Source organism: Empidonax traillii, unplaced genomic scaffold, assembly GCF_003031625.1.
Source record: "Empidonax traillii isolate 1590-97213 ecotype Southwest subspecies unplaced genomic scaffold, ASM303162v1 scaffold272:size679582, whole genome shotgun sequence".
Classification (NCBI taxonomy): domain Eukaryota; kingdom Metazoa; phylum Chordata; class Aves; order Passeriformes; family Tyrannidae; genus Empidonax; species Empidonax traillii.
The window spans coordinates 12,052-38,949 of NW_020955465.1; the positions used below are offsets into that span (position 1 = coordinate 12,052).

The following is a 26,898-nucleotide window of genomic DNA, read 5'->3' on the forward strand; positions in this document are numbered from 1 at the left end:
AAACCCCCAGCTGAGGTTTTTTACTTAAAATCAAAAATTGTGTAAAAAAAAACGAAACAGAAAAAACCACAAACACAAGGTTAGAACCCTACACTACACACACCCACTCCTTCATCAGCACACCTCAACCGCTCCACTACCCACAAGCCACCGCTGGCTATTGGTGCACGCTTACAGCACTCCCTCGAGAACACGGTTCCCGGGAAGCCTCAAAAATTAAAAAGTTATCCTGCCTGACAAAACCCCAGTCCCAGTACAGCCTGCACCCAAACCTTGGCGATGAACGTCACCTTGCAGACCGGCCGGGACCGGGGAAAGAAAACAGTCCCCAACAATAGGCAGGGCACACCAGGAGGCGCTGCGTGGGGCGGAGGCAGGTCCCACGGCTGTGACCCCGCAGGGAAGAGACCTCCAGGCCGTGTCCCTGCGCAATCCCCGGGCCAGCCTTGTCTAGCACGCCACTGGCCCTGCTCAGCCACCGCCCCTCGCCTCACCCACAATTTTAACGTTATAAAGCCAAGATTTAATCCAGAGCACCACAAGCTCCCAACTGCAGGGGATTTCCATAGACTTGATATTTTTCTCTTTTTAATGACCATGTTGCCAAAGTTTGGGAAATACAATCAGCATTCCCTAAACACCATCACTTCCACATCCAGGAAGGGGATTGCGATCAGGGGCCAATGGGCAGCAGCCTGCCCTGAACGGGCTGAAGGGATGGTGTGAAGGCCATCATTCTCCAGGTTTGAATGACTCTGGCCATGATCCCCTCCTGGTGGACAGAAAGCCCAGAGTAAACAGGAACTCCAGCCAGCTGGAGGCAGATGTTACTTCTTCTCCATTTGCCCGGGGGTGTGGAAGTCGTACCCTGTGCAGAGCTTGCCCTGATCCTCAGCCTCCTGGGAGCCAATTCTCTTGTCACAGCCCACTTCCTGCAGAGGAAAAAAAGGGAACAATTGCACATAAAGAAGACATTCTTCCCTGGGAGGATGGGGAGGCGGCCTGGCACAGAGGAGCTGTGGCTGCCCTATCCCTGGAAGTGGCCAAGGCCAGGCTGGACAGTCTAGTGGAAAGTGTCCCTTCCTGTGGCAGGAGATGGAAGGAGATGATCCCTGATGTTCTTTCCAACCCAAACCACTCTAGGATCCAAGGATTTGTTGATTGTTAAAGCCATAATTTTAAAACCATCCCAGGAATAAAGAGGGACTGTAAAACATACAGAAATTATTCCTACACCCATCAAATCATTATTAATTAGTACCTGATTCCCTCATCTCTGTCCTTGTTTTTCTTTGCTGGAAAACCTGATGATCCCTGGCTATTTTTAGGGTGGTTTTCTTCCACAGCTCTTTTTTCCCAGCTGAAACCTCCTGAGATATTCAGGGTTTATTTGGATGTAAGCCCCTCTGAAGTATTTCCTATCGTGAGATACAGAAGTAAAAAAACCACGTGAAGAGTTTGTTCTACCCCCTTCCTTTGCAAACACCCTCCCAAGTTTGTCCTTGGCAGCTCCATCCCCCCAGGACCTGCACACAATGTGTCAGCTCTGCTGAGAAAGGGACAGCAAGTGCAGAAAGAAGTTCAGTGCTGTGCAGGGGCTCCCTGGGGAATAGCACTTCAGTGGTTTAGTCCATGTCCTTTCCTGCTGCCCTCCCTCCTGGAGGCAGAGCATGACCCCTACTTTGTTCTCTCCCTTGTTTCTCCCACACTTGCAGACCCAGGTCCTGCTCTTTTGGCCCCACTTTTCAGCAGACCGGGCATCATTTTCCAGGGTCCCCAGGAAATTTATGCAATTAATTGACCCATTACAAAGTGCAGAACACAGGACAAGGGAAGTACAAATTTTTCAGCACTTACCACCTGGAATTTTCCTTTCCACAACACGCTCCTATTCCCACCTTCTTTGTAGGTACCTGCACGAGTCCTCCTTGTCCCAGCCCTGCCACACTGACACATGCACATAAGAAATCAACAGGTCTTACTTGCACAACTCCTGACCCTAACCCTTGCCTTTCCTGCTCAGAGTTGAGGGAAATCTGATGGGAAATATTTATTAAAATATTAATAAACCACCTTCGTTTAGAGCAGTCATCAGCCCAGTCCTTCAGGCTTTGTAGGAGTTTGTAGGGAACAGACCTAAATTCCAATTCTACCTCTATATTTCCAACAGCTTTTCCTGGAGAGATTCTGGACAGTAACGCACACAACAGAAAAAAAAAAAAAAAAAAAAGGGGAAAAAAAAAAAAAAAAACAAACACAAAAAAAAACCTGTACAAGGAGTAACAGAAAGTTTGCCATGAAGAACAGAAGTTCCTGTTCTCCCTCATCAGGCTGGAACTGTAGGACCCAGTCTTTGCCATCAAGAGACCACAGAGTTGTCATTAAGACTTAAACCTCTCCCGCATGGGTATTTCTGAGAGAATGGGGCCAGCATGGAGCTACTCCCACATGCCTGCAGTGCTTTGGGGAGGGGCAAGACAACCTCCCACTTCTGCTTGGAAAAATACAAGAGAATGAAAAGTCATTCCCCTTCTCTCTCTCTGACCCAGCACCAAAGCAGTCATGTAGGACAACACAGACTATGCACTGAAGGCCTGATTCAACTGGGAAAAAAAAAAAAAAAAAAAAAAAAAAAAAAAAAAAAAAAAAAAAAAAAAAAAAAAAAAAAAAAAAAAAAAAGAGCCAAAAGAAATGCTCTGCCTTGATGCGCTCTCTGGTTGATCATTCCAAAGGAAATTCTCCACAGATCAGAAGCAATTACCACTAATTTTTCCTCTGTAACAAATTAATGGCTTGGGTTTCTGCTGAGGTGCTGGATATGTCCGTTGAGGAATCCTTCCTTGCCCAGAGAGGCAGAGGAGATCCCAACACTCCTCTCCAGCAAGAATGACAGGGTTTTCCCCTGAAATTTGCGGGGTCATGACTCAGACTTTGTCCCTGGCACTCCGCAGTCAAATGAGCACTCCTCAGAAAGCACCGCTGCCAGAATACATCGCCACTACAGTGACCCACGGCCGCCGGAACCACAACACCTCCCACGCTCGGCAGGCTGCGACCCGAACGACCGCCACGGTCGAACCGAGCCGGTGAGAAGGGCTGGGGCCGCGCGGCCCCGCCCGGAGCGAGCACGGGGGGGCGGAGCGGTGGGGCCGGCGCCAGGGAAGTGAGGTCACACAGAATGGCGGCTCGGGCTCCGCGGCGCTGAGGGGCTGCTTGCGCGGCTAATCCGCGTCCATCCTGTCGGGGAGCTGCGGCGGCGGTGCCGCCTGCGCCGCCAGTATCGAGCGGCGAGACCAGAGCCGCGATGGCATCCGGAGCCGCAGGACTGTGAAGCATCAGAGCGCGAGCCGACGGGCCGGGCAGAGCAACAGAACCGGGTCGCGGACGAGCCGAGCTGCCGCCATGGAGCTGAGGGTTGGGAACCGGTACCGGCTGGGCCGGAAGATCGGGAGCGGCTCCTTCGGGGACATCTACCTGGGTAAGGAGGGTTGGCTCGCCGGGGGCTGACCTGGCGGTTCTGTAACTCTGGAGAACACCGGGGGGCTAACCGGGTCGGGCGCTGGGCGCTGCTCTTTGCCCGGCCCACGCACAGCCTTCGGCGAGGTTGGGCCGGGGGCAACCCCCGGAACCTCATTCACCCCGTTTCCAGCTCAGGCTGCGCTGCTGACCAACAAATGCCTTTTGATGTGAAGTACCTTGCTAGGGCCACGGCAGTAGCAATGTAATATTTCGTTGATATCATGTCCTAATTTGGACAGTGCGGAAATCAGGAATTCTGGCTGCCTCTTCCTGTTGTCTGGTGACCTTGGGCCCGGTTCGCCTCTGTAAAATGGGGAGAAAGGTAAAAACCGCCTAATTTAAAAAGGAAAAAACCACATATGCCCCAAAAACCCCACAACCCACCACACTGAGAAAAACATTTTGGGAAAGAAACGTGTATCAGAGTTAAATATTGCCGCAGTGGACTAGGAAAAATTGCTGTTACGGGGATGTTTGTTTCACCTGTGAGGCCTAAAAAAAATTCCACAGCTACAGGTGATTAGGTTGCAGTTCAAAAAAACCTTAAATCCTTCGAACAGTCCTCATAATTTGGATAATCCTGTTGCTTGGCTGTCGCCCTAATCGTGATTGACATGCAATTGTAGAACGTACAGGATCGGAATTGTCTTTGCCTACCCATTTCTATAGCTATCTAACATAACAGCCTACTGCTTATGATTATGACAAGCACAAGTGGTGGGTGCGTCAGGTTTTGAAAGCTGATATTTTTAAATGCTCAATATATTATGCAAATTCTGAAGCCACCTGAAATGTGTTAGATCCAAAGAAAAAGGGATTTTATGTCTTGTCCCATAGAAACAAGTACTCTGCTTTTGAAAATTGAGTTAACTTTGAAAAGCAAATCAAGAAGTGGGGGGAAGGTGGAACTTGCAGGGGCTAAGGTATGTTTACTGCATATTTGTGGAAGGTAAAAGCAGTGTCTTGATAATGTATGTGGTATGTCTGGCAGTTCATGCAGTATGTGGGGTGGTGGGAGTTTTTTCTAGACAGCAGGACTTCATGTTGCAGTGCACAGCTGGCATTCCAAAATAATTCATTTGCTAAAGCTGTTTGTTTAAAGATAGTGAAATACTGATTATCCATAATACAGATCATATGCCTGACGGAAAATCTACATTTCTGACTTACGATATGTGGTTGTCTAGAGATAGAGAATGTGATTCTTTCTCTCTGCAATGCTTGCATAGAAGATTGAAGACTTGTGAGAAGGATTGTGCTAACGTTTGTGCAAAAGTCCTTGTTAACTACTGTTGGGATTTTGGGTGGTGATTCAGACAGTAATTAAAGTCTGAAAAGTCTTAGATGGTTTGAAAAACTCAAACATTTGATTACTATTCAGATAAATCGGTTTATATTATAGTATAAATTCAAAGTGCAAGTAACTTTTTTTATCACTTTTTATGCATACAGCTCACACCAGTAAAGTTGTACAGAAAGTAGTATTTCACTGTGTTTAGTATTAATGTCATGCTGCATTTTGCACAATAAATTCTCCAGTTTTTACACTTTATTTTTAAATACTGCCATGAATTTACATGTAGGGGCTTATTGCAAATGTCATGCCTGAGCCAGTAATTAGCACAGGTGCACATGAGTGGAAGATCCAGCTGGTGGCATAGGTTTATTTTTCCATGGGAAATTACTGTCTCTCAAGAACTGAAGCCTTTTGTAGACCCCCGTTTGGTTTGCCTGTCATTATCGTGTAGCACAGACATTTGAAAATGTGCTTTTTGAAAAACTGTGCTTTTTGTGATAACGAAACATGGTTGGGTTTTTAAAAAAATCAAGTTTCTGCCTGGTGTTGTTCAGACTGTAGAGCAGACATAAGTGCCTTAAAATAAATTTTAAAGTTATTTCACAAATCATAAATTATTTTTAAGTACATGTGCTTTCTGATAGCCCTCAGTGAATTTTAGATTAGTTGAGTGTATTTCCAGCTTGGTTTTATGCTTTGAAGCAGAAAATTTGATTATTTTTCCCTGTTTCCAATCCCCAGTTTTTGTTTTAAATGCAGCTACAAGGGTGTTGAAGACACTCTAGAAGAGAGGGGAGGCACTTCCTCCCTTTGTCTAACCCTTCCCTCTTTCCCTTCTCTGGAATAAGCAGCCAGCACCACTGTTAGTATCATAGTCCTTCCATATTTTTTCCTGTTCTCCCTCATACCTCAAAATTTGCCTTCGGGAATTTGGAATGGGGGTCTGTGGGACAGGATTTTGAAATGTAAGGCACTGTTGCAAATAAAGGAGAAAGGATAACTTGAAGAAAAGAAAACTTAGGAATTTACCTAAGTTCTCTTTCAGAGGAAGATATGAAAGAAATAGATTCCTAGATATTCTAACTAGGATGAAACATGGAAAGGAGTGAAGGGATCAGAGTAGGCATTTGTTTTGTTGCCCGGACCATGAGATCAAGTAGATACGAGTCACAAAGACATTGCAGTCATTGTGTTTTCATGGTTTCTTGCATTACATGTATATTTTTCTTAATAAATTTTGGATTATAAACTAATTAAAATAATGTTCAAAGCCTTCCTTACAGTAGAGGACTTTGTAATACCAAGTAAGTTGGAGGTTTGGAGTTTAAAAGCAAATACATTCGCAACTTTAGACTTACTTTTTCATTTACAAATGGTGACTTCTCATTGTACTTCTTTTCATTATCTGTCTTAACTGGTTTGCGTGACTCCCCAAAATGGCACGGAACTGGCAAAGGTACAGATAAGGGAAATGGAAAATAATATGCAGTAATTAAAAATTATGGAAAGAATGGCAAGAATTTAAGAAGAGTTACTGGAAAGTGAAGCAGAGTAAAAGTCTATGGAATCTTAATCATGGCAAAAGTGAGTACAAAAAGATTGTTTGCTGTTTCTTGTAAAAAAAATGGAGGACTTCAAGTTAGGCTTCTCAAGGTGGGGATCGGATCATAGAGGTGATGTATTTCACATGATCCTTGACCGTGAGGTTATGCAGAGAAGACAAAGCCAAATTCTGAAAGTAGACACTTGACAGTGTGTCTAAAAAGTGCTACACGTTTTCTTTTGCCAGTTCCTAAGTTGTTCGGCTGTAAGCGTATGTATTTTCTTGACTGTTTCTTTTCAAGAATCTCAGTTTTTCCCTACGTACATTTAAACTTCAAAAACGAACGGGTTAGCCAGTTACTTCAGTCACTTCATTCCTGAAACAAGAATTTAATGAGATTTAACTGAAGTTTTCTGAGAATACAAATTCTTGGTTGTAGACGGCCTGCCTTCTAACCAGATAATATCAGAACGTGTCAGGATATATCTGAAATATGTGGAGATTTACGGAAGTTAGAGTCTCTATTTCCAAGGCATAAGAGGAGGTGATTTGAATACCTAGCATTTCTTGGGTTGGCGGGGATACATGCCAGGTGTGTAAATATTCATTCTGAGCACTTACACCACAAACTGGAAGTGGAAAGACACCCTTGAGAAGATGCACTCATTTTCGGTGGGTTTTTTTTGATAGGATAGCAGCAATTTTGGCGTCTTGTGTTACAGTGTCTGACAGTGGTCTTTTTAAATACTGGTCTGTCAGAGAGTATCTGTAAGGTTTCGGAAAAATTTTTTAGATAATCGTGGCGGAAAGTACTTCATAATCTCTGGGTTTTTGCCATTGAGAAATAGTTTGTCAATACTTGTGTTGTTTAAGTCTTGACAAAGGAAACGCATCTCAAAAAAATAATTTGACCAATGTTTTAAATTCTTGTGGTTTTAGGAACTGATATTGCTGCCGGAGAGGAGGTTGCAATTAAGCTGGAATGTGTGAAAACCAAACATCCTCAGCTTCACATCGAGAGTAAAATCTACAAAATGATGCAGGGTGGAGGCAAGCAAATTATTTTCTTTCTTCAAAGATTTAGCTGGTTTTATATCTTTGTGTCTACCACCTGGAATTGTTTAATGTCCAAGTTCTCTTTTGACAAATAAGGAGAAGGTGGGAAAGGTAGCAGGGTAGGTAAAAAGCAGCATCTCAGTTCTTCCTTAAGGAATGTGAAGTAGCAGTTCCAAATTCATGGCTACCAAACTTCATGATAATATCCTCTGATGTTTCTCACTGTCCCATGACATTAAAATGTGAAGACCTTGTGCAATATAAAACAAAGTTTGGTCCCATTTAGCAGTAAACTGATTTACTTATGATTCTCATGGGTCAGTGAAAGATTGTAGTCAGTGTTTTGTCCGTTTCATCTAATTTGCTTATAGCAGTAGCACAATTCTGAACTTTTTTAACTCAGGTTAATTTTTGTTGCGTATGTTAGTATTTTTCCTTCTGAGTTAAAAATATTTCCTTGCTATGAGAACTCAAAGACAAAAGGGCATTAGTGGTGGAAAATAGGAGTGAAGCAACTTCGTAGCTCCTGTAAGTACTCTGCTACGATAACTTCCTCATATATTTTGGAATCGTGGAAATGTAAGGTTCCTGTGCAGTTCTGGGACATAAACCTGGTGTAGTTAAGTTTTGCTTCTGTTTCATAGTCCCTGGAATTCTTCCTAAAAGAGGCGATATTTTGCATAAAGATGACATTCCACACTGTATCTCAAAATCAAAGTGCAGTAGTAAGATGTCTAGATAATAATGTGTATTTGCATTTCGGTATTTTTGAATTCCTGACTCATTCAGTTGTCAACTGCTTGTAACTGGAATAGCTTTCATAGAGTTAAATGCTTTCCTTATGGCCTTACAAAGGCTGTGATGGTGGGTACTTTCTGAGGATGGATGTAGTGGAGTCAGGTGGCAGAAGGTTAAGTTTCTAAAGGTTTGTCTGTGAAGACAATTCAGGATAAAGTAATGCATATCAAGCAAAGGCAAGAGTTTAAATCGGGTGAATTACTGCATTTCACACCAAAATACGTAGAATTAACTCAAAGTAAGACATTAGAAATTCTGAATAAGGCTATGTACATACAGGTTTATTTAAAATATTTAAGCATTTCTACAACTTTGTATAAAATAAGGTTCCTGCATTTCTCCATAAATTTCAGCTAATTTTCATGCTCTCAAGCCAAATGTATAATGCATCTCCTAAACAGTGTTACTTTGTTAGAGATTCACCAAACAGCAAATACCGTGGAACTGAAGGAAAGACAAGTATGAAGAAAGAGTGAAAATTCATTGCAAATTGAAATGAAAGAGACAGGTATTTCATGGTGATTTTGCAGGCTTTGAAACTAAGTTGATTTCTAAGACCTTCTTCAGTAATAATATCTTGTGGTTTTTCAGTGTCTTTATTTTCAGAGTTCCAATTTGTGCCTTATTGCAGGGTTGGAGACGACATGAGAATTAATGTTTGTGGAATGCTTAAGGCTCAAATCCAGCAAAAATGCTCAGTATTGTCAAATTACAAGCTAAGTAACATTCACAGTAAACAGTCACAGTAATGACCCCCTTAGAGTTCATCTTAAGAGCCTTGAGGATATGTGCGTATGAACTGTATAAATTAAGTTGTTATACTGAATAAACTGTTTCGTTTTTGTAGTGGGTATTCCCACAATTAAATGGTGTGGAGCTGAAGGGGACTACAATGTTATGGTGATGGAGCTGTTGGGGCCAAGTCTTGAAGATCTCTTCAATTTTTGTTCAAGGAAATTTAGTCTCAAGACAGTTCTGCTACTTGCGGACCAAATGGTAGGAAACTGTTCTGTTCTTTGTGATAGTGCAACATGTTGGGATATTAAAATTTTCTGAGAAATCATAATCAACAACATTTTATTTCTGTAACTTAGAGATGAAATTTCCCCCAAGAAAATATAAAGTAGACACAGGGAAAGACCTGGAAAAAAGGGTAGTCTGTTGTCTTCTATATAACGTTCTTGTTAATGCCCTTAGAATTTACAGTAAAAAGGTTTTTTGCCTCTTTTGCTACAAAGACAGTGTTGCTAGTGTTTTTGTAAGAAAAAGGTGTGTGCCTAACTAGTCTCGACAATGGGGGTTTTTGTTGTCTATATTTAGATTAGTCGAATTGAATACATTCACTCTAAGAACTTCATCCACCGAGATGTGAAGCCGGATAACTTCCTAATGGGCCTGGGGAAGAAAGGCAATCTTGTCTACATAATAGACTTTGGACTAGCAAAGAAGTATCGAGATGCTCGAACTCACCAACATATTCCATATCGTGAAAATAAAAACTTAACAGGAACTGCCCGTTATGCATCCATCAACACTCATCTTGGAATTGGTGAGCTGGGGAAAGCAATGAATAGAAACTTAAGTGTCAATGCACGTAATTTTAGTGAAAGTGGATGTTCCTTTAAGGGGGCATAGTAGACAGTCTCTATTTTGGCACTAATAGTGCAGCATATGTGGTCTTGCATCTCTTGATTGGGTGGGATTTGATCAGTTTGTAATGCTCTGGAATTAGCACATTTTTTAATAACTGTAAGGGTAGTAGGCTCTTTCTTGTACTGAATGAGTTTATCATGTGCATAGTAACTCTCATCTGTCTCTTGTTTTTCTAAGGGTTTCTATGAGTCTTGTTGCAGTCTTTTGTTTTTCCAGTAGAAAATGAAACCTAATGAGTTCACTTTTTTATGCTGTTGTAGAGCAATCTCGCAGAGATGACTTGGAGTCCTTGGGCTATGTACTGATGTATTTTAACCTGGGCTCCCTCCCCTGGCAGGGATTGAAAGCAGCGACAAAGAGGCAGAAATATGAACGTATCAGTGAAAAGAAAATGTCTACACCCATTGAGGTTTTGTGTAAAGGATATCCTTGTAAGTTACTCTTTTGTGATGCTAGGGCCTACATGTTCATGTATTAGCGGTACTTTCCTTTACACCAAATTCTACCAGTCTTTTTCACCTCTCTCTCTTTTCACCCCCGCCCCGACTTTCCTTCCCCTACCCCTAAGGATTTGGCGCATCTGTGATAAAATACTGTGCTGTCAAGACTAGGATCTTTGTGTTCATAGAGCATTTCTAATTATCCCGTGTCTGAACTCTTGGTGAATAATAACTGTGGTACCCTGAAGTGGAAGGGTAGCTTGGTACATCTGATTTGCGCTGTGTTTTGTGTACATGTGTTGGCTGGATAACTCTTAACAGACAAACAGGTTTTTAACTAACTACCAATTTCTCCAAGTGTGTGGGTACTGTTTCGTGGATGAATTGGATTGCATAGTCAGATGCACCTCTTAACCTCTTGTAGTTGCCACTTGTCATCCCAGGTTTGGCCTGTTCAAGGTTAGCATTTCAGAGAGGCATAAGAAACCCTCTTGTATCCTGACGTTACACCTCAAAGCTGTTCTGTTTCTCAGTTTATTTACGCCACAACAATAACAAGGCATTTTTGATTCCTGAAAAATGATACTTAAATCTGTTTTAAAAATAGCTGTCATCAGGGAATATTTTCATTTCATGAGGAATCATGTCTCTTCTTTGCCCCCTCTTGGCTTTGGCAACTAGTTACAATGACAAGAGCTACAGTTTTTGTTCCGGTTGTAGGAAAATTCATCATCTTTGATATGTTTCAAATGTTGCATCGTACATGTTCCTTTACAGTCATGAACTATGTTTTTCTCTGGGATTAACAGGCAGGGAAGACTAATCGACTTGTACCATTTTTTAAAATTTCTTCCTTAACGTAAATTTTTAGTATCTTATTTCATCTGGAAAGACTTAAATTCAAAAGCTAGTCTTTTGATACTGCTGTTTTCTCTGATGTATTGAATTCACTACAATATTTTATTTTTTTTTGTCTGTGTAACTAATATTTTGTTTACCATCTAAAAACAAACTTTCAGACCATTACAAATCAAAAAATGTAGCATGACTTACATGGGAAATTTGAGTCCCCTAGTTTTTGTGTGTTTTGTGAGATAGCAGAAGTGAATCTTTATGTGGCTTAACAAGGAGATGCTAGTCCATGTCCCACAAAAAATTGTGTTAAGTCTATTCAAAACAAAGTTTTAAATCTCTCCTCCACCGTCAACTGTTGGTTAAAAAACTGTACTAATGGGTCCTCTCTGCTGTTGGCAAGTGAGAGCTTTGCCTGCTCTGTGATAGACTATTTTTCAGAGTTGTCTTGATAGGTGGGTTATAGTGGTCCCTTTGGTAGATTTCTAGTATTAGGGCATTATTCTTTTTCTTATGTTTTGGAGATTTCCCGCTTTTTGTGTTCAGGGTGGTTTGGTTTTTTCTTTATTTAGAATTATAAAAAGCAAATGTGAAGCTGAAGAGAAAAACCAAGCTTTCTTTACTTACAGCGGAGTTTGCCACATACTTGAATTTCTGCCGTTCTTTGCGTTTTGATGACAAACCGGACTATTCTTATCTGAGGCAATTATTCAGAAACCTCTTCCATCGACAAGGGTTCTCCTATGACTATGTATTTGACTGGAACATGTTAAAATTTGTGAGTATCTGACATAGCTTTCTAAAACTTTTTAACAGTTTTGGTTGGGTTTTTTTATTACATTGTCAGTTTTGACTATCTTAACAGATCCTATGAGATTGTCTTCCCTTTTTCTTCCTGGCAACTCTATTCTATAGGAAAAAAAAGATCAGGAAATGAGTAAAGGCAGGAGATACATATCCATGATATACGGGTTGAATAACAACTAAGTTGAAATTACAGGTTTTCAATGTGTAAGGTTTCTGAGACACTTCCATTAGGGCAGTCACCAGGTTAGGTTGTGGAATTATTATTTTGATCCCACCTTGATCTTTAGCATGGGTCATTTGCAACTCCTGGGGAGGTGTCCAGCTGCCATAGCAGTATGTGTGTACTTCAGCATTTTGAAGACTATATTACCAGTTGTATGAACAAAATTCATGGCAGTTCTAAAGAAATTTTATCAAAATAATGAATGCCATGTCAAATTTTAATTTACGTGTTGTCCGGTTCCTTCTTTTCAGTATTTTTATCCAAACATGTAGTTGTAAACTCAGTAATCCCCAAGTTGTTCACTAGTCTTGACCCGCAGGGTACAAGCAGAGCGGCTGAAGATGCTGAACGTGAAAGGCGAGAACGAGAGGAAAGGTTAAGACATACACGAAGTCCAGCTGTGCGTGGATTACCCTCTACTGCGTCTGGCAGGCTGAGAGGAACGCAAGATGTAGCTCCTCCTACTCCCCTTACGCCAACTTCACATGCTGGTAAGTAACCAAGTACCTGGGTAGATGCGCCCCGTAGACTAATTTGAAGTTTGTCTCTAGTCAGAGTTTGGGGTTTTTTTAAGTTTTTATACCCCTTTTTTGTAGATTGAAGGTAATTATATACACTCATTACGTGCTAATTGATACTTAAATTTCTGTGAATGTAAAACAAAGGCCTTGATTTCTCTTGTTTGAGTTTGTGGAATTTTTATGTGCAAACAGCAAAAGTGTCATTTTTTCAGTGACCATGTTACAATTGCATTTCTTGTTATGAGAATCTAATGCAGTTTTTCTCACAGCCAACACCTCTCCTCGGCCAGTATCTGGTATGGAACGAGAAAGGAAAGTGAGTATGAGATTGCATCGTGGAGCCCCAGTCAATATCTCCTCGTCCGACTTAACAGGCCGACAAGATACCTCTCGCATGTCAACTTCGCAGGTAAAGAAAAAACCCCTATGTACTGAAAGAAATGAGGGTGATTTAATAAAGTTCATTTGCCAAAAGAACTTACCAACTAAGTGATGTGATTTTTTACTGATTTTGCAGATGATGTTTATTCATATAAATACTTGGCGCTTAGCCTGAATGTGATGTGCCTGTAAAGAATTTTTTTTTTTTTACCTTGACAGCAATCAGCATAAAATACTCCAAGCAATAAAGTCATTGGTGTCTGAGATGATGGGAAATTGTCGAGAGACAGCATTTTTACCTACGGTGATGAGATTTAGCTCCTTTATTCATTGACTTTCTTGTATCTGTTACCAGTGAAGAAGCAGAGTAAGAGGCAGTTGTGAGTCATGTTTCCGAATCAACCGAGCAGAGAGTATTGGTGCAGAAAAGACGAGAAATAGTTGGTGAAGTATAGGAAGGTGTACTAGTGAAGAAATACAGTGTAGTGCTCTTAATTCAGAGCCAATAGGAGGCAACATACATGGATGATGGATGGGTGGCAGAGGGCTCGTTTGAAGAGAATGGCAGGAGGATGAATGGTAGTGATTCGTAGTCAGCGCTGAAATCATCCTTGATGGTCACAGTGACTTAGCAAACAGACTTTAGGAATGTTTCTTTTTAAGACTGACAGTGTTTAAATATGTTTTTAACTCTTTGTGCTAAAATGTAAAAGTGTAGGCAGTAACATTCCTTTCTCTGCATAATTTTTGCCATGGACTCATTCCTCATTGGCAGGGAACACTGACAAAAATTAACCCTGTTCCTTTTGGCTTCATCATTTAATTGGGGGAGTTCATTATTTGGGATAGTACATGTTCTTATATGTGAAATCATAGTGCTGGAAAGAAGGCTTTTTTATTTAGATGGACATAGATTTCTAATGAAGACTGAGGGTGAATTGGGTTGGAGAAGCAATTCTGCTGTAATAAAAGTCAAGTGGGATATTTTGGGCTTTTAAGGTGAATAGGTTGTTTAACTATATAGCTGCACAGATATTTGTGCTTGTACAAGGGATGAAGAGTTCAGGAGCAGAAGTGACTGGACGAGAAGAGGGGATAGATGACATTTTCTGAATTCACTTTGGTGGCCAGTTTTGCCATCTTAAATTATTTGCTGAACTGCAATTCTTGCCACCAGAAATTCTCATGCTGAAATATTTTTATTTTAAATAATATGAAAACAAAGAGGGTAGAATTGTGCATAGTTATGGATCTTGTAAATATGCATAAATAACTGATAAAAGAATGTAAAGAAGGTGCAACTAGACTCTTCACAGTGATATCCGATGAATGGACAACGGGCACAAATTGAAATATAACACATTCCATTTAAACATACGAATAAACCTTTTTACTATGGAAGTGGGCAAAGACTGTAACAGGTACTGGAGTTTCCCTTTTCCAAATTACTAGGAGCCCAATTGGACATTGTCCTGAGTGGCCTGTTCTAGTTGACTGTGCTTTGTATAGTGAGATTAGACTATATGGTTTCCAGGGGCCCCTTTTGACCTTGGGTGTTCCGTGAGGCTGTGATGCAGAGTTCTCCCTGAACCTTTACTCAAATGTAAAGATGGTTTCCTGGAGAAGTGTGTATGCCCAGGATTTGTCTCTGGCATTCTGAACAAATCTCAGATGCTGTGTCTCCATTACTTGTCAGATAAATAAGTAGTATCAGTAACAGAAATAAATACAGTGATGTCGCTTGATTGTGTTAAGAGAGGGTATATCTTTAATTTTTTTTCTGTGTTAATGTCATGTTACTCAGTGTGCAGGTGACACTTTTCTAAACTTTGTAAGGTATGAGTAAGACAAGTGGGCTTGCAGATATGTTTTGGTTCTGCCTAGCTTGTAAAATGGAAACACTCTGAGTCTGTGTAGGGCTGTGTGGGGTTTTTTTGAGTAGTCTTTGAACATCCAGATGTGTAATTTGTGATGTGGGCCAACAGTACTGTCTGCCTTACTAGCACATCTCCATATTTGCCCTTTTAAACACTCTGCTCCAAGTATGGAATCACTTGGTTGACTTCTTTACAATCCCAATAGCAGCCTGGTTGGGATCTCTGAGTTTGTTAGAACTAATCATTTATCATCTGTTGTCTTCATTTTAGTTCTTAATCAAGACACTGAACCACTGCTAGTATCTACTTACGGTGACCGAATAATAGAATCACAGAATCAGAGACTTTTCTGAGTTCGAATAGATCCACAAGGATTAAGTTCAACTCTTAAGTGAATTGCCCATAGAGGGATCAAACCCACAACCTTGGTGTTAATAGCACCATGTTCTAACCAGCTGATCTACTCTCAGGGTCACAGTGTGTGACTATAGTGTAATGTAAACAGATTCCCATGGGCCTGTTGTAATAGGAAGGCAAGAGAGATTTGCAGAGGGAATGGGCTGGGTTAGAAGGGACTTTAAGGATCATCTTGTCGCAACCCCTCTACCACGGGCAGAGAACCTTCCACTCGGCCAAGTTACTTAGAGCCCTGTTCAACTTTGCCTTGAACATCTCCAGGGATGAGGCATCCACAACCTCTCTTGGGCAACCTGTTCCAATGCCTCACCACCTTTGTAGTAAAGAATTTCTTCCCAATATCTAAATCTACGCTCCTTCAGTTTAAGGCCAGTCACTTTGCCCCTCTCCAGCCTTCTTGTAAGCGCACTTCAGATATTGGAAGGCTGCTCTAAGTCTTCCCAGAGCCTTCCCTTCTCCAGGCTGAACAGCCTCAACTCTCAGCATATTGTGATGGGATATGCTGAGATCATACAGCCCTGTGATCAACTTAATGGCTCTCCTCTGGACTCATTCTGACAGGTCAACATCATTCTTGTGTTGGGGGCCCCAGACCAGGACACAGTACTCCAAGTGGGGTCTGGTAAAAGCAGAACAGAGCAGGAGAATCCCCTCCCTCTATCTGTTGGTCACTCTTCTTTTGATGCAGCCCAGGACAGGGTTGACCTTCAGGGCTACAAGCGCACATGGCCGAGTCATGTTGAGTTTTCATCTGTGAACACCCCGAAGACATTCTCCAGGGCTGCTCTCGATCCATTCTCCAGGGCTGCTCTCGATCCATTCTCCATCCAGCCTGCACTTCTGCTTGAGACTGACCCGACCCAGGTGCAGGAGCTTGCACTTGACGTTGTTGAACTACATGAGGTTCACAGAGGCCCACTGCTCAAGCATGTCAAGGTCCCCCTGTATGGCATCCCTTCCCTGCAGCATGTTGACTGCATCACACAGTTTGGTGTTGTCAGCAGACTTGCTGAGGGTGCCCTCGATCCCCTGTCCGTGTCACTGACAAAGATGTTAAACGGTGCTGGTTCCAATACTGACCCGTGAGGAACAAACACCACTTGTCACTCCTTTCCACATGGACATGGAACCACTGACCACAACTCTTAGAGTGCAACAGTCTGGCCAGTTCCCTATCCACCGAGCGGTCCGTGTGTCAAATCCATGTCTCTCCAGTTTAGAGACAAAGATGTCGTGCGAGACAGTGTCAGATGCTTTGCACGAGTTCGGGTGGGTGATGTCAGTTACTCATCCCTTGTCTACCACTGCTTAACCCCATCGTAGAAGGCCACCAAATTAGTCAGGCACAATTTACCTTTAGTGAAGCCATATTGGCTGTCACCAATCACCTCATTTTCCATGTGCCTTAGCGTACTTTCCAGGAGGATCTCCTACAGGATTTTGCCAGACGCTGAAGTGAGACTGACTGGCCTGGACTTCCCTGTGGTTTATTTCCTTTTATAAAAATAGGGCTTATATTTCCCCTTTTCCAGTCAGTGGGAACTATACTTCTCAGATATAATGGATAGTGGTATAGCCCCTTCCTCAGCCAGTTCTCTCAGGACCCATGGATGTATCTCATCAGATCCCGTGGATTGTGCACTTACAGGTTCCTTAAATGGTCTCAAACCCAGCCTTTTCCTACAGTGGGTGGTTCTTCATTCTCTCAGTCTTTCCCTTCACTTTTGCAACTTGGTGGTGTGGCTGAAACACTTGACTTAAACTTCACCTTACAACACTTCCACTTGAGCTTGTTAGAAAAAATGTGCTTTCATTTTCCCAGTTTGCACTTACTCCGTAGCAGGCAAGATGGCTCAAGTTGCATGTTTTCATAGCTTATGCTCTTACAGTCCTCATAATATTAAAGTAGTTCTTCCATAATCAAAATTTATTCTTAGATGTTAACTAGGTTACCAGTTAAAGCCATGGGTTTTCAGTTATCTTCATACCTTATTCTCAGTCAGGAAAACATTAACTATTCAAGTTATGTGACAGAGTCAAGTCTTAAGTAATTATGCTACCACTGTTTCTTTTTCAAGAAGTAGTTAAACTAAACTCCTGCCAGAAAGCAACTTTTAGTTTGCCATACAGACCTGCAGATGTCTTCTGTTACAAACTATGTTTGTTAGAGTACTTATTTATAACTTGATAGATTATTTTTGTTATTTATTTGGAGGCCTTGGTTTCGCAAGGCAGTGGGGCATCTGTAATCTCTGTTCATCTAGAAGAAGGGCTAGTCAAAGAAATAATGAAAGCTACTTGCCTCTAAGTAGACATTCTTAAAGATGACGTTTTTATCTTTCTTCCAAATTGAGTTCTGATCCCTTCAGACTGAAACTGAAAAACTAAGGCTGTGACTGTAGGTAATAGGAACCAAAATTTTCTTATGTTCTCAGAGAAATTTAATGCTCACGGAAAATGGTAATTGGTAAGCATAGCAAAGTAGGTGTCATTTATTTCCCACATCCGAGATATTGTCCACATAAAACCTAAGTAATTCTTATTAAAAGGACTAACACTTAGTACCACTAAGTAATAAGTCTTTATTGGAGTGACAACTAGCATGTCTGTGAAAGGGTTCATAAAACTTTCAAGTGTGTCTAAAGAAATTTTGTAAATTCTGTGGCACGTTATTCAGTACTTTTCTTGATTGTATGAAGTGAATGTAACAGAGAAAAACCTGTAAGTTGTCATTGATAAACAGAAACATTAGTGAGGGTTGAGCTCTCAAGCAAAGCCTGTTCTAATAAAATGTATATTTCTGCAGTATTCCAAATTCTGATTAGGATGAAGGAGTGGAGGCCATATGTTAGAACTGTATCTGTGGTAAGGAATGACCAAAGAGGCAAATATAATGTTGGAAAGGTTAGCACGATATCATAATGAAAAGGTGCAAATTCATCCTTGAATCTACGATACAGTAATGAACAGAAGTGGAGAGGTTATTTTGTGTCATTAATAAGATGGATTAGGAAAACAAATTATATAATGCAAGGGGTTTAAATCCATTTCTTTTAGTTTGTCTGAAAGGTAAGAGAACGAGTTGAATTAGTTGGTGTAGTATTTGAGAGACAATGATTTTTAACAAGAACTAATGTTTATGCAGAAAACATGTGAAGAACGTATTGCTTAAAATTAAAACCGCACATGTAGAGAAGGGCAACATAGAGGTCTAAATGAAGGTAGTTAGCTACTGAAAGAACTTCTAAAATAAGTAGATCATCTGTCCTCTTTGCCTTTGCATCAAAACTGGATTCATTTCTCAGTTGTGTATTTGAGTCTAAAGCAAGCCTAAATTACAGGTTTGTGTGCAATGAAGGATTGTGATCTATATTGGACAGAAAATCATACTGGCTGTTAAAAGATCTTTCTACTCTTAAGCTCTGTAAGTGAATTGTTCCCTAAGTCTCCTTGACATGTAGTTTTTAAATGTTAAGAGGTATAGCAAAGGAGGTAACCAGTATTTCAGTAAACACTACTTTGAATCAGTGCTGTCGGTCCACAGGCTGCGTCCTGAAAGCAGTGGTTATCTCAAGAGTTTAGTTATGGGTGAGTAGCCTTTATTTCCTTCGACGAAAGGTTCAGTCTGACTGTTCATGGTGTACAGTAAGTTGTTTAATTTTTTTTCTTGAATGCAGCATATTTGGCATCCAACAGTCAAAGCTGTGCCAAATTCCTACTGGTAATAGAGATATTCTCTCTCTATTTGGAAGAAAAGATTGGAGTACTGCACAAAGAAATTTTTTATTAAGTCTGACAGGACAAGTTTCTAGAAGACTGTAGCCCACCCTGGCATTGAAGAATTTACAGGCTGTGCCATACTTCCAGTGCCTCTACATTTTTTATTTCCTCATCAGCAAATCTTTCGCCATATATCCATCTTAATAGGCATCATACACTGTATTTTCTTCTGACCCTGTCAGCTTTCTTTGCAGATTAACGATTTGTTCCTTTTATATATCTCTTAATATGTTGGAAATGTCCTATGAAATCAGAGCTCCTCAAAAGATAGAGTTGCTACTGCAAGTTCAAGTTGGATTTTTGTTAGACATCTTAATTATATATTGAGGCAGTGGAACTGATACAAACTGCTGTCTTTTCCCCTACCTCAGAATAGCATTCCTTTCGAACACCATGGCAAGTAGCTGCTCGTCTCCTTTCGTTGGAAGGCAGCACTGGGTGAGTGCTTCTCATTAGACACCAAAACTTTGGATGGGGTGGGAAAAAAACTCTTTCGAAACATCCGACTTTGCTTCTTCTCCTCATGTGATCTCAATTTTATTTGTGCCTTCTTGTCAGATGCTTGATAAAGCATTGATTTTTCTCTAACTTAAAAATAAATGTTCTTCCAAAAGTTGAGTTATTGCTGCTGTTCCACTTGGACTGCTAAGCAGAATTGACAAAAATAGTGACTTTAAAAGTCCCTAAAATTGTTCAAGTATCATCAATAAATAAAATAAATTTTAACTGCTTGAGAATTACCTGTCTTTCCAGGGATGTTGATGCAGCAGTATGTCATCCATTTAAAACCAGATCTGCTTCAGAATCATAAAAGCAAAATACTTATATGAAGATTCAATTGACAATATTACTCAAATGAGGCTCTGTCTTGTCATGAATGGAATGTTCTACTACAGCTTTATCCATTTTTCACTGTTTTATATTCTTCCCCATGCCCTATGAGCTCTCATTTTAAAAGTACACAGATCTATTTAGATGTACATTTAAAAAATGTTCACATACTAACGAGAATCATTTGAACATGAGCATCTCGGCGGTAGACAGGCTTGGATTTGGGTATTTAGAGCTCTTTTCCGCTGTTCATTGTAGTAGAAGTTTCTGCCTCTCTGTGTGCAGCTTTTGGCCTTTTAGTCTGTTCTGCTTTTGGCAATAGCAGGTTTCATCAGGAAAATAACAAGTTTCAGTTGGAATCTGAACCCTAATGGCTGAAGAATGCTTTTCTTAAGTATTTCAGGAGCTTCTTTGCTTTGCTTATTATTAAAAAAAAGGCTGTGGGATTTTTTCTGTTCCTTAATAAAATAGCTCTGTCTGCTGTCTCACTTTCTCTGTAAAGCCTACGCTTGCACAAATCCTATATCTCTAGTTGGTAAAGAATTCTGCTATTCCTCTTCTGTTTTCTCCTTCTGCTTTGTGTGCTTGGCTGACTGTGCACAAGCTGCTTTGTGAACAGTTTGTGACTTTAAAAGATGCAACTGTAAATGGCTGTTTAACACTTTGAAGACCAATTATCAGACCTTAGTAAAAAAAAATACATTAATAAATGCAAAAAAGCAAACCTAAAACTTTGCATTGAAAAGCCTGTGTGCTGGAGACGTGCAAATTGTGGTCTGCTCAGGGTTCTACCTGCATTGGTTGGCCTTTATTGTATGCCTTAGTATTTGTAGCTGTTGACAACTGAAATGAATACTGAATACTGATCCAGTTGCTTGGAAATTTCTTGCTTCTTAAATTGCTGAGATGTTTGGTTGTTTTTCACTTTCACGGTGAAAGTGTTATTTCCGTGATGTTACACTCTTACTTGCCGTAGCTCAAGCTATGGAAATAAGTGGAATATCTTTTAACACAATGTCCCATGAAAAGCTGTTGAAAATAATTGCTTTTTTTTAACCTTCTTGACGATACTTTTTCCCCAAAAACTTAAGTGTTCATTGAGTAGATTATTGAGCATTGGTAGTGTTTTCACCTGGTTGGTTCTTTCTTCTGCGCTTGTTTATGCTCTATTCACTTTTCTTCAAAACATCCCCTCTGGCTGGAAAGGTGAATTTTCCATGTTAACTTCTAATAAAAGAAGAAAATGATAGGGAACTTTGTGTAGCTACAGGTGGGTGTAAAACACTGTGTACCTCATTGGATTTTAAATTCACACACTTCTATTTGGCAATGAATTGTTTAAAAGTGCATTGAGAGATACTTGTGTGTTAACTGGAAGGATATGTGCTGATATTGTCTTGTTTTTTGGCTTTGGTAGATTCCTGCTCGGGTGACTACCAGTGTTCTCCAGTCTGCTGTGCACCGATGAAAATTATTTTGCCATGGAGGGCAGATAATGCATGGCTGATCTCCTGTTTTACCGATGGCTTTACTAGCAAAAATACCCTAAACTAGAGCGGAAATTGGAGTTCTCCATGTGACCTAAAAGGCACTTGGAGGAACATGCACAGACTCCAGCAGCTGCCGATACAGGACGCTTTTGCCAGAAACCCAATGACCTTAAGAGAAACCCTGTGGTAACAGGGCTAGAAAAGAAGGATGGTTTACAGAGTTAACCGCCTGTTATTGGATGGCCATTTCAGTTTTCCCTCCACAGGCGGCAGACTTTACCCCCTTTTTATTATTCTACTGTAACTATAAATCTTTTACTTGGTTTAAGAAAGTTTTTTGTATCATTTTGCTAAAATTATTGGCTTAATTCTCTGTAAAGAACTCTTGCCTTTGTCTGATTTAAAAATGTGGAATATAAACAAACCTGAACTAAAGACAACGACTTGAAATTTCTTGTTTAAAAGATTAGTCTGCCAGGGAACATGTAAATGAATCAAAACTATCTGATGTTATTTAAACTGTTTACTTTCATGTATGGGCCCATTCTGATTGAGTCAGTTTTCCCATGAAATTTTTAAAATTGTTATTTTGCTGTTTGCTGTCTTCATTCACACTGGACATTTAACTTTCTATGTAACACAAAAGAATTTTTAATACTCATTCTTTTTCATAAAAGAGGAGAACTAAATACTCTGCAGGAGAGTCTTAAGTATAGTGAAGATTGTACAGATAGATTTCTTTTTTTGTAAAAACCACAAAGGACAAAGTGAAAGACTGGCATTTGAGGGATTTAGAATTTGACAGCTTGTCCTATCTCTCTGCTTAGTTTGAGTAAATGTGTAGTTTCAAACATTGATTTTACTGGGAAGATTTTGTTTCCTCATTTCTGAGGCTGGTTAGCTTGGAGGCTATTGCAAGTGGAAAATAGATGTTGCTATTGAGTCTTCAGTCAATTTGCATGTTTCATTCAGTATTCACATGCTTATAAATAAATAAATGGATTGATTTAGGCCTTTTGTGACACACCAAGACTCAAAAAAGGAATTATTAGGAAAACAAAACAAAACAAAACTCCCCCAAACATAGCAACCTATTTTTTCTGTGAAATCCTGAGAATTTTTACAATTCAGGTGCATACCATAATCAGTTCTTAATTATATTCAACCTGAGTATGCCCAGAATCATTAGCTAGGCGTGAATGACTCAACATGCTCACATTGTCCAAAAAGCTGTTGTTAGCACTTGTTGGTTATGGGATATGGGAAATTCCTCATATTGTTTGTTACTGTAAATGGTCTCATAAAAGTAGGTGTTCTGTCTTCATGAACAGTATCAGAACTATTATGAATGAAATAGTGGAAAATTCCATGTTGGAAATGGAAGTATACACAGAGATTTTGACTGAACAGTTAAGTATTTTGAGAAATTCTTCCCTGCTTGGAAACAATTTTTTAAATGTGTATTGGTCTTCAAATTTTTAGGGAGGGTAGTTTTTACTGTTTGGGTCTTTACAAATTCTTTTTTGCCCCTCTCAGAAGTCCACATACTACATATTATCATTCTTCTTTGAATGTTTTCATAATGACAGCTATTTGCTTGTGTGTACTTCGGGTCAGACTGGGGAAACGTGTTTGGGGAGAGTATAGTGGAAAAGCTTAAGAAGTTGATACACAGATAAGTTTGCATAAGGGAATGACTTCCTCAGTTACTATAAACCTTGGTATTTTAGGCATGTGCACTACCATTTGAACCTTTTTACACTTCACTGTGCTTTCCTTGTAAATATCTGTGGTTAATAATGTAATGTTTGAGGGATTTACAAAAGCAGCCTTTTTATTCTCTCTGTGTCTGGACCATTAGATTGCTGTGCTACACTTAAAAGTTGACTGCAGACTTCTAGAATTGTACTCACTTCTGGGCAATTTTTGTCCCTCATAATGGTTAAATTCCAACATGCAGAAAATAGTTAAAATGTCTGTGTAAACCCATGTACTGAAAACTAGCACTTCATTTGTACTACCACTGTATTTGTGTACTTTAGCCGTTGTGTAAATACATTCAAAATAACTTCTATTCTTCTTTGGTGTAACTTACTTACAATGAATCCTTATCCTTTACTTGATGCAACTTTTTTCTCTCTCTCTCTTTTTTTTTTTTTTTTTAAGGGGTTTCTGTACCTACAAAGAACATTGTCAGTTGCAAACATTTGATGATATTGTCCTGATACCAAAACTTGCACTGAAGGATTTTGGTAGTTGTGATCAGAATGCAGCAGTTGGGGTATACAGGAAGAAAGAGAAAACATTAATTGCTTTGCTCACAGAAAGCATGTATTTTGTCTCTTTAAAGGTAAATGTTTAAATATTGCTTCATTTCCAGAAGTTGGGGGTTTTTTTCAAATGCTTTTGCTTATCAAGTAATACATGGTACTGATAAAGATGTATGGTAAAAGAATTGAGAGTGGTTCAGTTATGGGAGCTAAGATAAGAGCAAGAAAAATACTGAGCTCTACCCACAATGTCTTGTATAATAAAATCCTGGCTTTTGCTGTGTTATTCTCAAAAGTCTTCTTATAATCTGAGGGCAGATGCACCTTCAAGAATTCTTCCTGTTTCTTATTAGCAGGCCTTTAAAAGTTGGAAGGATATTTTAATTTATTCTCATAGTTTTCATTTAGAACTGGCTATATGCCTTTATGTGGAAAATACCATCTATGCTGCTGTTTTACATAATCTTGAATGGTTACAGAATCCTTGAGTTCTTCATGATAGAAGTACTTCAATCGAAAATAAATCCTATGCTTTAAGAGAGATATTAATTAAAAAACATTTGAGTCCATATATTCAGTGTTAACTTCACAGAAGTATTCAAAATATCCCTTAGATGAAGGCATGCAGAACTCATCCTTTATTCTCTGGTGGGATAAAATGTCATAAGCACAACTATTTGTCTTTGTTTTCCCTCGTCCCAAAGCCTAGTGTAGCACTGACCCTTAATTGTAGCATACATGTTCATTTCAAGAATATTTATTTTCTCTTTGTAAAAGAATGAAATAAAAAGGTCTGTATTTTGTTCTTCAACCTCCGCTTAGCAAAAACTGCACTTGGTGTGTACAAAATATCAAGTGAAAACAAACAACGCTGCTCGATTTTTAATAACGCTGAGCTGTCTGGTCAGAAATCTAGATTTAATCTGGTTGTGAAGAATTGTAATCCATGAACTTAATCCTACAACAGAGTAGCTTTTAAAATTCACTGGATGAGACAAGTTAATAATAAAATGGTTTTACTGTGAAAGAGTGCAGTACTTTGTTATTAAAACCAGTTCATTCAGGCGACAATTATTGACTTTCCATGTGTATGTCAGATTTAAGTGGCTGTTTGAACCTGAAATGTATAGATTGTGTGCATTTTTCAATGCTTTTGTACCAGGAGAGTGCTCAGAGGCCTGATCTTCATTAAGAATTTGTTTCACAGCAAAATTCTACTTACTTTATCAGCAGATATTTGCTTGCATGGGATTAAGACTTTATGACTTCTTCTCAGACATTGTTTTTTTTCTTGCTTAATGTTATTAAGACTAGTACGTTTTGGTTCTTCTATCAAAACCACATGCTACAGGCAGAGGGACACCAGAAAACATCTATACATAGAGAATCTAGAAAAAAAAGTACATTGAACAAAAAATTTTAAGATCGCGTTCTTTGTTAATCTCATTTTGGGAGAATTCTTGATTCAGACTGTGTAAGATCTAGGTCTGGGATACATGTAAGCATAATGGACGAAGAATAATGTGGAAAAAGGAGAAATTGTGTGGGTCATCGTAAAGTATCAAGTCCTTGTCTACTGTGTCTTTGCTGTGACCAATCCAGGATGCTTGGGACGGGATATGGAACAAGACAAGAATTCATTTGTACATTATGCACTGGAAAGAAAATGTTTAGTCTTGTGCATAACAAGAAAAAACATTTTTGTTTAATTACAGTGTTCGGCTTGCTTTGGACCTCCAAGTGTTATAGTCACGAAAGCAATGAGAGGTTCTGGTATTGCCCACAATCCTTAAGGAAAGCATAAACAAGGGTAATTTGAGGTCATGCACAGAGTTTTTTCTTAGAAGACCCCGAACAGCAAATGTTTCTCTGCTCTCACTGCTAAGAAATTGTATTTTAAGTTTGACTGTCATTTTCAACAATTGATCTTATGACATGTTTTTCAGCAAGACTGAAAAGCCTTTTGCAGTTTAAGAATTTTAAATACTAAAACCTAGATATACTACTTCATTGGATTCAGAGACTTACTGTAAAAGGGTTTAAACTGCTGAAAGAGAAGTAGATGAAGAGGGAAGCAGAGCAAGAAGTATCCTTTCTTAATGCTCTGAGGTGTTCATCTGGGGTAGCGAGGAACATTGCCAGCTGGAATGTTGCTGAGATGATGAAGCAAGTATGGAGATCGTCAAGGAACAAACAATGTATAACCAGAGGTAAGTAGCTTTTTACTCTAACTTGCCATACTTTCTCTGACAAAAACAGGACTCCTGATCTCACAGCCTGTGTCACTTGCAAAGTGTTTTTAAGAGCCCTGAGTTTTTAGTAGATTCACCTTTTTCCTACTGACACGAAGGCAAGCTCTATTCCAGAAGCAGTAGAAAGCTGCTAAAATAATACATTCCAAAGCCATGGCTTCTCATATGCAGTACTCTGCTATTTTCAAGGTTGTTTACTCTTCCAGTATTGGTGGACCTGTTCTTCCAACAGGTCCAACAGCAGGGAATAACAACTGTGCAACTCAAGTTGTGCCCATTTTCCTCTACAGCAGATGGCCTTTTTACTTCTTTCAGACACAAGGAGTACCAGAGGCAAAGCTAAACTCTAGTTTTCTGTCACAAGGATGGGCTGCATGCTAGTAAGCTCTGTCATTTCAGTCCACCCAGTAACATTGATTCCTGAAGCAGCATATCTACATCTTGATCTGGCCAGGGGGGTAGCAAATTGATTACACCATAGGTCTTACCAATTTAACTTAATCTAGCATAAAAAAGGCAACCAAATATTTATTCAAACATGGGGTTTTGTGTAAACTAGACCTATGATCTTTTCAGTGTAATTATACAGTTGAAGATGATCTTAGAAGGATTTCTCAAAAATTTCTCACCAGATACTTAGAATTAAGCACAAGTAGGTGTCAACCTTGTGGATAGCAAAAGGTACGTCTTGTTACCTTTAAGAGACTAATTTTGATTCACTTGGGTGTAGCCTTAAGATTATACCTTGAGGAGCCAGTCTTATGTAGGGTATCGTAAGATCCTAAAACCCCCCACCATTAACGTATTCTTACGCTTTTCTTAGGAATTTTCAAGTTCCAAAGAGCCGCATTTGACAATAGACAGCTTGGTAGCAGGTCACTACTCAAAATA

General features: G+C 39.8%; 1 protein-coding gene and 1 long non-coding RNA gene across 5 annotated transcripts; one reads left to right on the top strand and one right to left on the bottom strand.

The window, feature by feature from the left end:
- Nucleotides 1-560: 560 nt before the first annotated feature.
- On the bottom strand, nucleotides 561-2,018 carry LOC114060372. Its single transcript, XR_003571873.1, has 2 exons — nucleotides 1,861-2,018; nucleotides 561-932 (listed from the first exon to the last, which is right to left on the bottom strand). It is a non-coding gene; the product is annotated as an uncharacterized LOC114060372 (long non-coding RNA).
- A 1,134-nt stretch (nucleotides 2,019-3,152) lies between these two features.
- On the top strand, nucleotides 3,153-25,965 carry CSNK1D (casein kinase 1 delta). 4 transcript variants are annotated; one of them, XR_003571869.1, is made up of 10 exons: nucleotides 3,153-3,478; nucleotides 7,299-7,409; nucleotides 9,061-9,209; nucleotides 9,534-9,762; nucleotides 10,127-10,297; nucleotides 11,788-11,936; nucleotides 12,508-12,679; nucleotides 12,979-13,118; nucleotides 23,652-23,835; nucleotides 25,776-25,965. XR_003571869.1 is itself a non-coding variant. In XM_027889789.1 (10 exons), the coding sequence occupies exons 1-9, from the start codon at nucleotides 3,403-3,405 to the stop codon at nucleotides 19,566-19,568; spliced, it is 1,230 nt and encodes a 409-aa protein (XP_027745590.1). In that variant the 5' UTR covers nucleotides 3,153-3,402; the 3' UTR covers nucleotides 19,569-19,602; nucleotides 21,413-21,920. The 4 variants fall into 4 exon arrangements, 3 of the variants coding, with proteins under 3 accessions (XP_027745590.1, XP_027745589.1, XP_027745588.1); XM_027889789.1 differs by lacking the exons at nucleotides 23,652-23,835; nucleotides 25,776-25,965 and adding exons at nucleotides 19,536-19,602; nucleotides 21,413-21,920; XM_027889788.1 differs by lacking the exon at nucleotides 25,776-25,965 and having other exon boundaries at nucleotides 23,652-24,782.
- The last annotated feature ends 933 nt before the right edge of the window (nucleotides 25,966-26,898 follow it).

What these genes read in the sequence shown, in the direction of transcription:
- CSNK1D (XM_027889787.1), top strand. Translation starts at nt 3,403, where the DNA reads ATGGAGCTGAGGGTTGGGAACCGGTACCGGCTGGGCCGGAAGATCGGG. An exon ending in CAAAATGATGCAGGGTGGAG is followed by an intron (nt 7,410 to 9,060) that starts GCAAGCAAATTA and finishes TCGTTTTTGTAG; the next exon opens with TGGGTATTCCCACAATTAAA. An exon ending in CAACACTCATCTTGGAATTG is followed by an intron (nt 9,763 to 10,126) that starts GTGAGCTGGGGA and finishes ATGCTGTTGTAG; the next exon opens with AGCAATCTCGCAGAGATGAC.